The 14,251-nt window shown below is 41.1% G+C and overlaps 2 protein-coding genes across 5 annotated transcripts in view; both read left to right on the top strand.

The window, feature by feature from the left end:
- ift52 (intraflagellar transport 52 homolog (Chlamydomonas)) overlaps positions 1-8,224 on the top strand; it is a 36,278-nt gene extending 28,054 nt beyond the window's left edge. For all 3 annotated transcript variants that reach the window (XM_059980787.1, XM_059980788.1, XM_059980789.1), the window contains 4 exons: positions 340-427; positions 4,914-5,022; positions 5,812-5,951; positions 6,706-8,224. In XM_059980787.1, the coding sequence (XP_059836770.1) occupies positions 340-427; positions 4,914-5,022; positions 5,812-5,951; positions 6,706-6,759 (391 nt within the window). In that variant the 3' untranslated portion in view covers positions 6,760-8,224. The remainder of the gene's footprint in view (positions 1-339; positions 428-4,913; positions 5,023-5,811; positions 5,952-6,705) is intronic.
- Positions 8,225-13,938: 5,714 nt separating this feature from the next.
- mybl2b (v-myb avian myeloblastosis viral oncogene homolog-like 2b) overlaps positions 13,939-14,251 on the top strand; it is a 60,108-nt gene continuing 59,795 nt past the window's right edge. For both annotated transcript variants that reach the window (XM_059978778.1, XM_059978777.1), the window contains exon 1: positions 13,939-14,130. In XM_059978778.1, the coding sequence (XP_059834761.1) occupies positions 14,111-14,130 (20 nt within the window). In that variant the 5' untranslated portion in view covers positions 13,939-14,110. The remainder of the gene's footprint in view (positions 14,131-14,251) is intronic.

Below are 14,251 nucleotides of genomic sequence, written 5' to 3'. Positions count from 1 at the left end.
AGCTTGATATGGCCATAAATCCCTCATAATATTGAAATTATGAAACCAAATTGTTTAGAGCTTTGTTCTGTCCAACTTTCAAGGTACCCAGTTAGCACACTACCTCAGACTTTGAATGATTGGCTGCCCATTGTCTTAGCCAAAAAAATACCATGACTCATGGGACATTTCACCCACTTTCATAATTGAAGTTAATGACTAAAACAAAATTTTTTCAAACTAAAGGAAAATATCAGCTAGCAAAGTGTAAATAATTAAACATTGTTGAAATCTGAGTTACATTATACCTGCGGTGTTTGAGCCAACGATGCGGTCTTACAAGATTTCATGCATTTCCAGGGCATATGAACAACTGAATGTGAAACATGAATCACTCCAACTGATACAACCTCAGTTTGAAACACCACTCCCTACACTACAGCCAGCTGTAAGTGCAGATCTGCAAACTATTAAACAATATAAAAAACAACCACAACTGTATTGAAGGCAAAAGAAATCAAATGAACTATGTTATGCTTATTAAGCTTTTTGTACAGTAATTTAATCTCATTTGTTTTATTTTTAAGTGAGCGTCATAGGAAGATCTGTACAAAATTTTTTATTATCGAAGTAATGTTGAAAATTTTAGGTGATAAGTTTCATGAGAACTGTAGTCTTGCAATAAGTCTTTTTGACAACAGTAGTACTTTGTAAGTCAGACAATAACAGTCATAGTGTGGTGAATGTAAATGTGTTCATAAATTTTCTTTTGGGATAGGCACATTCTCAGGCCTCCGACTCTGTATAGTTGATCCTGACAATAAACGAGGATGCAAGGTGTGCCTTGCCCATCAAAATTACAAAATATTATCATAGAAACATAATAAACATAGAAAACCTACAGCAGAATACAGGCCCTTCAGCCTACAAAGTTGTGCCGAACATGTCCCTACCTTAGAAATTACTAGGCTTACCTCTATTTTACTAAGCTCCATGTACCTATCCAAAAGTCTCTTTAAAGACCTCATCATATCCGCCTCCACCACCATTGCTGGCAGCCCATTCCACGCGCTCACCACTTTCTGAGTTTTTAAAAAAAAAACTTACCCTGACATCTCCTCTGTATCTACTCTTGTGGCAGCCATTTCAGCCCTGGGATAAAGCCTCTGACTATCCACACGATCATTGCCTCTCATCATCTTATACACCTCTATTAGGTCCCCTCTCATCCTCCGTTGCTCCAAGGAGAAAAGGCCAAGTTCACTCAATCCGTTTTCATAAGGCATGCTCCCCAATCCAGGCAACATCCTTGTAAATCTCCTCTGCACCCTTTCTATGATTTCCACATCCTTCCTGTAGTGAGGCAACCAGAACTGAGCGGGGTCAGTTCTCAAGTGGGGTCTGACCAGGGTCCTATATAGCTGCCACATTACCTCTCGGCTCCTAAATTCAATTCCACGATTGATGAAGGCCAATACACCATATGCCTTCTTAACCACAGAGTCAACCTGCGCAGCTGCTTTGAGCGTCTTATGGACTCAGACCCCAGGGTCCTTCTAATCCTCCACACTGCTAAGAGTCTTACCATTAATACTGTATTCTGCCATCATACTTGACCTACCAAAATGAACCACTTCACAGTTATGTGTTGAACTCCATCTAGCACTTCTTACCCCAGTTTTGTATATTATCAATGTCCCACTGCAACCTCTGAAAACCCTCCACACTATCCACAACACCCCCAATCTTTGTGTCATCAGCAAATTTACTAACCCATCCCTCCACTTCCTCATCCAGGTCATTTATAAAAATCATGAAGAGTAAGGGTCCCAGAACAGATCCTTGAGGCACACTTCTGGTCACCGACCTCCATGCAGAATATGACCTGTTTACAACCACTCTTTGCCTTCTGTGGGCAAGCCAGTTCTGGATCCTCGAAGTAATGTTCCCTTGGATCCCATGCCTCCTTACTTTCTCAATAAGCCTTGCATGGGGTACCTTATCAGATGCCTTGCTGAAATCCATATACACTACTTTTACTACTCTTCCTTCATCAATGTGTTTAGTCCCATCCTCAGAAAATTCAATCAGGCTCATAAGGCATGACCTACTCTTGACAAAGCCATGCTGACTATTCCTAATCATATTATACCTCTCCAAATGTCTATAAATCCTGCCTCTCAGGATCTTCTCCATTAACTTACCAACCACTGAGGTAAGACTCACTGGTCTATAATTTCCAAGACTATCTGTACTCCCTTTCTTGAATAAGGGAACAATATCCGCAACCCTCCAATCCTCCAGAACCTCTCCCACATTAGCCTAGGGTACATCTCACCTGGTCCCGGCAACTTATCCAACTTGATGCTTTCCAAAGGCTCCAGCAAATCCTCTTTCATAAAATCTACATGCTCAAGCTTTTCAGCCGCTGCAAGTCATCACTACAATCACCAAGATTCTTTTCCATAATGAATACTTTACTTCAGTATTCACTAAGTACCTCTGCTGTCTCCTCCTGTTCCATACACACTCTCCCACTGTCACGCTTGATAGGTCCTAGTCTTTCACGTCTTATCCTCTTGCTCTTCACATACTTGTAGAATGCCTTGGGGTTTTCCTTAATTTTGCCTGCCAAGGTCTTCTCATGGTCCCTTCTGGCTCTCCTAATTTCCTTCTTAAGCTCTTTCCTGTTAGCCTTATAATCTTCTAGATCTCTAACATATCAAGCTCTCTGAACCTTTTGTAAGTTTTTCTTCTTGACTAGATTTACTACAGTCTTTATACACCACGGTTTCTGTACCCTACTGTAACTTCCCTGTCTCATTGGAACATACCTATGCAAATCTCCACAAAAATATCCCCTGAAAATTTGCCACATTTCTCCTGTACCTTGCCCTGAGAACATCTGTTCTCAATTTAAACTTCCAAGTTCCTGCCTGATAGCCTCGTAATTCCCCTTACTCCAATTAAACACTTTTCTAAGTTGTCTGTTCCTATCTCTCTCCAATGCTATTGGAAAGGAGATAAAATTATGATCACTGACTCCAAAATGCTCTCCCACTGAGAGATATGACACCTGAGCAGGTTCATTTCCCAATACCAAATCAAGTATTTCTCTTGTAGACTTATTGTGTGAAGAAACCTTCCTGAACACACCTAACAAACTCCACTCCATCTAAACTCATTGCTCTAGGGAGCAATGATACTTGGGTAATTAAAATCTCCCATCATGACAACTCTGTTATTATTGGGATTTCTGGGATCTGTTTCCCTATCTGCTCCTCAATATCCCTGTTACTATTGGGAGGCCTATAAAAAACACAGTAAGGTTATTGACCCCTTCCTGTTCCTAACCACCCACAGAGACTCTGTAGACAATCCCTCCATGACATCCACATTTTCTGTAGCCGTGACACTATCTCTGATCAACAGTGTCACACCCCCACCTCTTTTGCCTCCCTTCCCGCCCTTTCTGAAACATCTAAAACCCGGTACTTGAAGTAATCATTCCTGTCCTTTAGCCATCCATGTCTCTGTAATGGCCACCACATCATAGCTCGAAGTACTGATCCACACTCTAAGCTCATTCACTTTGTTCACAATACTCCTTGCATTAAAATAGACACATCTCAAACCATCGGTCTGAGCACGTCCCTTCTTTATCACCTGCCTATCCTCCCTTTCGCACGGTCTCCAAGCTTTCTCTGTTCGTGAGCCAACCTCCTTTTCCCCAGTAGCCTTAGCAAATCTCCCTGCCAGGATATTTGTCCCCCTGGAATTCAAGTGCAACCCGTCCTTTTTGTACAGGTCACACCTGCCCCAAAAGAGTTCCCAATGATCCAGAAATCTGAATCCCTGCCCCCTGCTCCAATCCCTCAGCCACACATTTTTCCTCCACCTCATTCTATTCCTATACTCACTGTCACATGGCACAGGCAGTAATCCCAAGATTACTACCTTTGTGGTCCTGCTTCTCAACTTCCTTCCTAACTCCCTGTAGTCTGATTTCAGGTCCTCTTCCCTTTTACTACCTATGTCTTTGGTACCAATATGTACCACGACCTTTGGCTTTTCTCCTCCCACTGCAGGATATTGTGGACATGATCTGAAACATCCCGGACCCTGGCACCTGGGAGGCAAACTACCATACAAGTTTCTTTCCTGCGTCCACAGAATCGCCTGTCTGACCCCCTAACTATAGAATCCCCTATCACTACTGCCTTTCTCTTCCTTTCCCTACCATTCTGAGCCACAGGGCCAGACTCTGTGCCAGAGGCACAGCCACTGTTGCTTCCCCCCCCCCCCCCCCAAAAGAGTAATCAAACAGTACTTATTGTTCAGGGGGACAGCCACAGGGGTACTCTCTAGTACCTGACTCTCCCCTTCCCTCTCCTGACTGTTATCCACTTGTCTATCTCCCCAGGCCCTGGTGTGACCACCTGCCTACAACTCCTTTCTATCACCTCCTCATTTTCCCTGACCAGACGAAGGTCATTAAGCTACAACTCCAATTCCCTAACGTGGTCCCTCAGGAGCTGCAGCTCGACACACCGGGTGCAGATATGGCTATCCGGGAGGCTGGGAGACTCCAGGACTTCCTACATCTGACACCAAGCACAGAACATCAGCCTCACACACATTCTTCCTTTCTGCAATTAACACAGGTAAACCTACCTGACCTTGTTCCGTTACCGCCCAAGCCCTCTCACTCTGCTGCCTGTTGGATATGGCTGTCTTTTAAAATTTTTCCCACTCTGTTTGTCGTCACATGCCTGCGTAGTCTTGCCTCTCTTTACCCCGAGTAGTAAAATGCCTTCGCTCCGGAAATCCTTAGCTGTTCCACTCGCAGCCTTCTTGCTTCAAATCTGTTCAGTGTGTACAACATTTACATTGGCATGGGGCATGAATATTGTGCATTTTTTATTGTTCATCAGGTCTTTCCTCCCTCCTTTCGAGAGTTGCCAGCACCAACATTGGACCTCTTTGATCTTGATGAAACGTTTTCATCTGAGAAAGTGAGGCTTGCTCAGCTGACTAACAAATGTGAGCAAATAATTTGTTTTAGTTGACTATCTTTATATCTATGCCTCGTATCAAATGCTGTCTTTCTTTTGAATATTTGCTGTTCTTGTGGCCTGTTATTTTTCAGATTACATCAATTTCAATTTGCTGAAGGGCCGGTTGCAATAATGTTTGCTCAGTTGGAAGGTCAGCAAATTAGTGGAGGCAATTACCTCTGCTGAACTGCCAGTTGTAATGTGAAAATCAGACAAGTGCCAACAGTTAATACCAAGGCCACATTGAACAATTGCTCCAACATCTACCTTGAGGGGTATTTTCACAAAGATTAAAAAAATTACTTCTGTTTAGCTGTTTAGGAAAATCATTGCCATGTTTGTAAATTTTCTTTTGAGTTAGGAACATTTTACAGCTCTACGTCATTGATTCTAATAACAAATGTGCCAATATGATCCAAGAAAACTGCACTTCACATTTTTTTTTAAGATTAACTGTAGTCTATTGTACAATCTTTCAGTAGCATGCACCCCTCCACATCCATAGCTCATATTATTGAGCCAGAATAAATGATAAATGAACTGTGTGAGAGCAGCTTCAATCAGACATTCAATTACCAAGGCTAGCAGAAGGATATAATCTACTACTAGTAGCCACAATACTTGACCTTGCTTAATATCACCAAAGAAACTATTCTGTTTTAGATATTATTGTTTACTTTTGCCTGGCTTATTCATGAGTTGCTATATGATAGAAGAGTTCATATGAGCCTACTATGTGTTTAATGAAAACAAACTGGCATTGGTTTCTTTTCAGGTACTGAGGATGATCTAGAATTCTACGTTCGTAAGTGTGGTGATATTCTTGGTGTCTCAAACAGACAAGAAAACAAAGGTGCAAAAGAAATTTTGGAACACATCTTTTTCCAAGTGGTGGAATTTAAGAAACTGAATCAGGTAAAATTTAAAGACATTATTAAAAATCTGCAGCAAATAAATCATAAACAACAAAATTCTCTTTAAAATTGTAAATTGATATTAGTATTCAATAAGAATTTGGTACATTGGCCTTTATAAATCAAAATATTGAGTATAAGAGTTAGAATGCTATAGTGAGGTTGTATAAGGCATTGGTGAGACCAAATTTGGAGTATTGTGTGCAGTTTTGGTCACCAAATTACAGGAAGGATATTAATAAGGTTGAAAGTGTGCAGAGAAGGTTTACAAGGATGTTGCCAGGCCTTGAGAAACTGAGTTACAGAGAAAGGTTGAATAGGTTAGGACTTTATTTCCTGGAGCCTAAAAGAATGAGGAGAGATTTGATAAAGGTATATAAAATTATGATAGGTATAGATAGGGTGAATGCAAGCAGGCTTTTTCCACTGAGGTTGGGGGAGAAAAAAACCAGAGGATATGGGTTAAGGGGGAAAGTTTAAAGGGAACATTGAGGGGGCTTCTTCGGAATGGTGGGAGTGTGGAATGAGCTGCCAGATAAAGTAGTCAATGTGGGCTCACTTTTAAGAAAAACTTGGATAGGTACATGGATGAGAGGTGTATGGAGGGATGTGGTCCAGGTGCAGGTCAGTGGGATTAAGCACAGCCAAGAAGGGCCAAAAGGCCTGCTTCTGTGCTGTAATGTTCTATGGTTCTAAGACTTGATTTCTTCTAAATTGATTTTAGACTCGAGTGATTATATTCTGTTTCTCCACAGGAGCATGACATAGACACAAATGAAGATGGAATAATTACCTTGCAGAATAATTGAAACCAAGTAGCTGTACTTGGAGATTTCATCAGCACTTTGTCCTTTTACAACATGTAACTTGCAAATTGTTAGATTCCTTACACAAAATGTATATTTTTGTACTGAAAGAGTTGATCACTTTGGCTGTCTACAACTTTGAGATGTTTCATACACTACAGATATATCTAAGATAATGGTCAATTTATCCTCTAGAGCAATTTCCTGTTTGTAAATATCTCCATTTACCAAATCTTATTCTAGTTCAGAATTTAACTCTGAATTATTTTCATTATATTTACTTTGTTTTTAAGCTTTCCTGTTTACTAGTTTGTACTTTTTATTTGTAAATAAAGATTTAATTTTGCAAGGCTTGTCTTGAATAGCAATTTCAATAGCAAAGTAAAAATGTACAGGAGTTCTGCGAACTTGTACAATTATATGAAATGAACCACTAAATGGTGCCCCAGCCTATGTAAAATGGTAGATTATATTTTGTTTCCTTGTCAATTTTCTCTTGAAAGTATTAGTACACGACTTCAAATCTGTTCATCTTTCTGGGTTTGGATGATACTGGGATCAGTATTTGCTACCTTCACAAGATGATGATATACTGGCAGTGCTCTGGGGAAGTTACTCCCACAGTGTTTGTGGATAACATGTTCCAGGCTTTCTCAGGAAAAATCTGAAGAATAATTTATTTTATACTTTTGGCTAAACACAAACCTTCAGCAGTGCATCCAACATTCATTCTAAGTCCTATAGTCTTAGAGCAGGAGTCAATGGCAAGACCGATGGTATAGTAAAGGATGGGAACCTCTGCTTCAGAGAACAGAGATATTCTTGGAGTCAGAACAGTATAGCACAGGAGCAGGCCTTATGACCCATTTAGTTAATGCTAAACTTTTCTACCTAGTCCCATCAACCCACACTTGGACCATAGCCTTTCATTCCAAACTTACTCTCAGTAGCTTTAAGTGGTCTGCCACTGTCTAAGATTAGAGTTCACCCACAAGGACAGATGCATTTGTGTCATCTATATTGAGGAAAAGGTTAATACCATTAAGTTTATTTGGTTACTCAGTTAAAATACCCTATTTTCTCATTCAATTCAAACTGTAGCACAGTTCAATTCCTCTATTTTCCTTTCCCTGAAATGAAGATACATTTCTGTGCACATTGAGCCTTTTTTAAACCAAGTAAAATCAGTGAATGTTTTATGCTACCAGCTATGATTTTACTAAAAAAAAGATCATAGTCTCCAAAAAACTGGCTGTTTGAATTGAAAAAAAATGCCATATGCTGTTTTTGAATAGTTATTGCTGTGTTCAAAATGGTTCTACAATGTGATGGCCTTCTGCTCATGACACTGTATAATCAGTGGTCATCTGTACTGGTATTAGTTATGCTAATGTATGTAGGGCAGAGGCAAAAGGAATCTTGGAAGTAAAATTGTAAATTGAATAAAGGAAAATGAAGTGAAATACTATTTGGTATTAGCTGTAGTAGTATCAGAAAAGTACAGGAATAAGCTCCTCAGCCCATCTGGTCTGTGCCAAGCTTTAAACTGCATAGTCCCATCAATACCCCTACTATCCATTCTCTTAAATGTTGAAATCAAACTCATACACCACTTGTGCTGGCAGCTCATTCCACACTCACCACCCTCTAAGGAAGTTTCCCTTTCATGCTCCCCTTAAACTTTTCACCCTTAACCCATCGCCTCCAGTTGTTCCACCCAACCTCAGTGGAAATAAGCCTGCTTGCATTTGCCCTCTATACCCTTCAATTTTGTATATCTCTATCAAATCTCCCCTCAATCTTCTACGTACCAAGGAATAAAGTCCTAACCTATTCAACTTTTTCCTTGTAACTCGGATCCTCTAGTCACAGTAACATCCTTGCAAATTTTCTCTCCACTCTTTCAGCCTTTACACTTTCCTATAGGTAGGTGACCAAAACCGCACACAATACTCACCAATATACAACTTCAACACAACATCCCATTTTCTGTACTTTTCTTTATGAAGAAAAATGTGCCAGAAGCTTTCCTTACATCCCTGTCTACTTGTGCCATCACTTTCAATGAATTAGGGACCTATATTTCCAGATTCCTTTATTCTACCTCAATCCTCAGTACCCTACTATTCAGGGTGCATGACCCACCCTTGTCTGCCCTATCAAAGTGCAACATTCCACAATTATTTGCATTAAATTTCATCTGCCATTTTTCAGCCTATGTTTCCAGCTGGTCCAGATCCCACTGCAAGCCATGAGTCTTCCTCACTGTCCAGTGCACCCCCAATCTCGGCGTCATCCACAAATACAGATGAAAAGTGCAACTGATCCAAGACCAATCCCTGTGGTACTCCACTAGTCACAGGCCTCCAGCCAAAGAGGCAACAATCTACTACCTCTCCTAGTTTGTCCCACAAAGCCAATCTCTAATCCAATTTACTACCTCATCTTAAATGCCAAGTAACTAAACCTTCTTGACCAACCTCCCATGCTGGACCTGGTCAAAGGCATTCCTAACATTCATATAGACATCCACCATGTTGCCTTCAACTTTCTGGTAACTTCCTTAGAAAAAAAACTCAAGATTGGTTAGACACTGCCTCCATGCAAAGTTGTGCTGACTATCCTTAATCCAAATGCTTATATCAGGTCACTTGGAGTACTTTACAATAATTTTCCCACTACTTACCTCAGGATCACCAGCCTATAATATCTCGGTGATTTATTTTTATTTTATTTTATTTTTTTTAAAAAAGAGCCTTTCTTAAACAGAACGTTGGTTATCGTCCAGTCCTCTGGTACCTCACTTCAGGTTAGTGAATATTCAGATCACTTTGTCCAGAGAAATCTTTGTTTAATATTTCCATGGAGTGCCGATTTAACTATTGGCGCAGTTTGCCTTTGGAGGAAAATAGCAAGTTAAAACCCCAAAAGATGCTGGAAATAAACACTGAAAATACACTGACATTATGTGGATGGAACTGTCGTTCCACGTCTGTGAGGGATATACGTCGGAACTATCTATTTTACCTACCCCTCCACCGCCTTCCCCCGTAGTGACATAAAGGGCGCCTACATATGCACACCGAAGTGGTGTTCTGAACTTGAGCAGTTCAAGAAAAATGCGTACACATGTTCGAATTTAACAGTCTACCTTATAAGTGAGCAATGTCGAATCTAAAGGCTGTACTCATGAACTTCATTAAAATCCTCTTATGATTCTTTAATAAGTTAAAGCAAACAAAAGCGGGTTGAAAAGGCGGGAAATTCGAGTATAGTAGTTCTTTTAACTCGAGGGAAAACTTATTTATATAACTATTGTTAGGCACACAGTTACATAATACATAGCAGATTTACTCCTTACGGCAAATACTTTACATGTTGTGCGGGCGTTTACGGCCGTCTGAGGGCTACATGATGTGAGGGTCTTGACCTTTCCGTGGTGTAACTGGTGAAAGTGATACCGATTGAGGTGGAGAATTTCACTTGTTAGAGTGTTCGGGCATTACCACAGAGCCGCATCTATCCTCCGAAGTCACGGCGATCTCGAGAATGCTGGAAAGATCACTGGGAATGTCTGCATTCTGATAGAAACTCTCGGCGGCAGTTTTTGTACCCCAGACCGGAGTAGAAGACGCAGTGCCCATCACGTCCAAGGAGAAGGCATCGGTTACTGACGGAGAAGGACTTTGAAGCAGTTCTTGGGCTAGGAAATTGAGATCTGCAGTTGAAAGAGAAGCCACAGAGGACAGGCACAGCAAGGATGAATCTGAACGAGAATCACAATTACAGCTTGCTGTTTCAGGTCCAAGTGAGGAGTGCCCTTTACATGAAGGTGTAGTTAAGGAACCAGGTGTAGAAAAGCGCTTCTCAGCTTCCGAATAAGTACTGTCATTCTTCATTGTTCCGCATTCCAACTTTGAAGCATTTACCTTCATATTTATAAACGTAGTCTTATCCGTAATGGCTCGCTGCTCAGAAGTGGGTGAAGATAGGGCAACAACCCCGGAACCATCATTCATAAAGCCTCGATTCAAAGTTGAATTCATACTTATCTGAAGCTAACTCAAACCAGCTCTTCGGCGGTTTATACGATTGCGTTCGTGGCCAGTTAATTAGAAATACTGTGCAAACCATTAGGGTCAATCAACGCCTGATTGGTTCCAGTCCAGCGCTACTATTGGTGTATTACCCCAAAAGATAAGTATCAAGAAGCTTCGACTCAGCCCGTCTTGATGGAAGAGTTTGCAGCCCACCATGGATAAATATTAGTTCCTCTTGCAAAGGTATTTCTGTCGGCTCTGGATCTAGACCATCATGGATCAATTCTGAAGAGCACTAAAAGTGTTAAGTGAACGTCCACACAGACAAGTGAAAGAGAAGGTGGTGAAATAGGGAGAACAGAAAAAAATAAATAAGATTGAAAATACTAAATTCCATCAATTCAAAAAGTAGTATCGGTCCTGAAGAAGGGTCTGGCCTCGAAACCTCCATAGGCGCTGTTACAGGGAAGATACTAGCATGGATAGACAGTGAGTGAGTGAGTGAGTGGATAGGTAGTGAGTGGAAATAAAAGGGGCCTTTTCTGGTTGGCTGCCAGTGACTAGTGGTGTTCCTCAGGGGTCAGTATTGGGACTGCCACTTTTCACATTGTTTGTTAATGATTTGGATAATGGAATTGATGGCTTTGTGGCAAAGTTTGCAGAGAATAGGAAGATACCTAGAGGGCTAGGTAGTGCTGAGGAAGCATTGCGATTGCAGCAGCACTTGACAAATTGGAAGAACGGAAAAAAAATTGACAGACGGATCTTTTTTAGGAAATGTATGATAATGCATTTTGGCAAAAGGAAGAATAATGCAGACTTTTATCTAAATGGGGAGAAAATTCAAACATCAATGGTGCAGAGGACATAGGAGTCCTCATGCAAGACTGCCAGAAGGTTAATTTACAGGTTGAATCTGTGGTAAAGAAGGCAAATGCAATGTTGGTATTTATTTCAAGGGGAATAGAATATAAAGCAAGGAAGAAAATGCTGAGGCTTTATAAGACACTAGTCAGGCTGCACTTGGAGTATTGTCAACAGTTTTGGGTCTCGTATCTTAGATGTTGTTACTGGAGTGAGTCCAGGGGAGGTTCACAAGATGATTCCAGGAATGAAAGGGTTAACGTACAGGGACCGTTTAGCAGCTTTGGGCTTGTACTCACTGGAATTTAAAAGAAAGCAGGAGCATCTGAATGTTGAAAGGACTAAATAGGGTGGATGTGGAGAGGATGTTTCCTATGGTGGGGGTATCTACAACTAGAGTGCGCAGCCTCAAAATTGAGGGGCGACCCTTTAGAACACAGGTAAGGAGGATTTTTTTTCAGCCAGAGAATAGTGAATCTGTGGAATGCTCTGCCACAGACTGAGGTCGAGGACAAGTGTTTAGGTATATTTAAGGCAGACATTGATTGTTTCCTGATCAGTCAGGGCTTCAAAGGACATGATGAGAAGGCAGGTGTATGGGACTGAGTGGGATCTGGAATCTGCCATGATGGAAGGGCAGAGCAGACTCGATGGGCTGAACAGTCTAATCGTGCTCCTATGTCTTATGGTTGTATGGTCTATATTTTCTGACTCTTAATATCATTGCATTTTACAATAAAACATCATTTGATTTTGCCAAGTCACTGTCTTGCTAAAACAGAATTCACTTCATAAAATCTTGTTCCACTCAATAATATGCAACCAGCGACAGAGTCAGGTGTGCAACTGTGAGCCAAGGCTAGAATGTGTCTAGGAATCCATGGCCGAAGAGAAGGGACTACGGCAGGGACAATTCCCTCTATGCTGTGCAGCTGCGCAGCCACTCAGTAACTGAAACACTCCCATGCATGTAAGTTTTGTTGCCACATAACTGGAATTTTCTTTTATATAATGCTAGTATAATTTTGAAATTGTGCTAGTATAACTTTGAAATCTTTTGATATAATTGTAAAATACCCGATAATTAATTATGTGTTAATGAATATAATATATAAATTTTCTAAATAATAAATGTACCACAACCTTTAAAACATTTTGGAGCTTTCAAGTATTTGCATTGTCATTCTTTCAAGTTACAACACTGTCACAAATTATAACAATAAACACAGAATGGAAGTTGGTAGCTTATTGTCCAATAAACCACCAGCCTGCTGAACAAAACATGAAAGCTTTTTTTTGTACTGTATTTCATTATACCCTTCAATTAATATATAAAATCAAAAGTATGTGATTTTTCAATCATTATTTACATATTACAAAAATAACCATTTGAAGTGCTGTGCATTTTTCAGGCCATATAAATTTTCCTGCTCAGAGCAATGGTTGGTCTATGAAGGTGTAAGAAAAAGAGGGAACATTGATGGCAGGGCAGCATATCAAACAGCAGGGAAACAATGAAGTGATACAGATTCAGGGAGCACTGAGGGCATGATGGGTCATGGAAAGATTGGTGAGAAGGAGGAAGGCAATGGTCAAGGGCACTTGTACCAGAATCCTTGCATGCATGAGAGAATGCATCTGTACTGGCCACATGGTGCTTACATACACATTAGTGTCCATACACAATCTGTCCTTCAATTATCTTGGACCACTTGCCAGTGGATTGATACTTTGCTCCATCAAGTGATTGCTACCATACAACAGCCATGCTTCTTTAAACAGGCAACTTCCACTCCTCCCTTTCAAAGAATGCAGGTACTAAAGCAAGGGGGAGGGGAAATGCTACTGTGTACTTCCAAACTCTCATCGAAATAATGCAAGAAATACTGGAGGAGGGCAGGCGGTAGCTTCAAAAAGTCTAGTTTGTATAAGTAACGCCATTCATTCTTCTATACCAAAATTATAATTTATTCATAATAAAACATACATACAAAATAACACATGCATTGGAAAGCTCTTTTAATTCTTAGTGTCGTTTGGCCACACATTGAATATTGCATAGTAGTGTTAGCCCATATTTTTGTACACGGTGCCATTACATTTTTTGTTTGCAATACTTGATCGTAGCCCATTGGAAATAAATAAACACAAAGAAACAGAAGGATGCCTGTTAGAGCGTGCGGAGGGTTGGCAGGAGGCGGGCCGACTGCGCAGGCGCGGGGGTGGCGCTCTTCCAGCCAGCGGCGAGCGCTAGATTTGGCGGTTTTTAGTTCGGGCGGAAGAGAGAGCGGAGTCAGTTAGTCAATCAGGCCGGCTCCGAGAGGGTCTACACTGGACACACTGCAGCCGCTGAATTCGTGTCGGGTTCTTGATATTTGTATCTTTCTGCCCTTGAGGCTGGGGCGGCGGGCTGAAGGGGCTCCGGGCGAGCTCCCCCCGCGCTGGTGGCCATGTCGCAGCCGACCCTCCGGTAAGTGAGTGGCCACACTGAGTGTTACTGGCCGATTTTCTATTAGCATCAAATATCTGGTTCATAAAAGGTCACCATTTGGCCCTTCGTGCTTGTGCTCGCCTGAAGAGCTGCCTGGCCT

Source organism: Hypanus sabinus, chromosome 9, assembly GCF_030144855.1.
Source record: "Hypanus sabinus isolate sHypSab1 chromosome 9, sHypSab1.hap1, whole genome shotgun sequence".
Lineage (NCBI taxonomy): Eukaryota > Metazoa > Chordata > Chondrichthyes > Myliobatiformes > Dasyatidae > Hypanus > Hypanus sabinus.
Note: the sequence above shows the minus strand (reverse complement) of the source record. Positions and strands in the feature narration are given on the sequence as shown.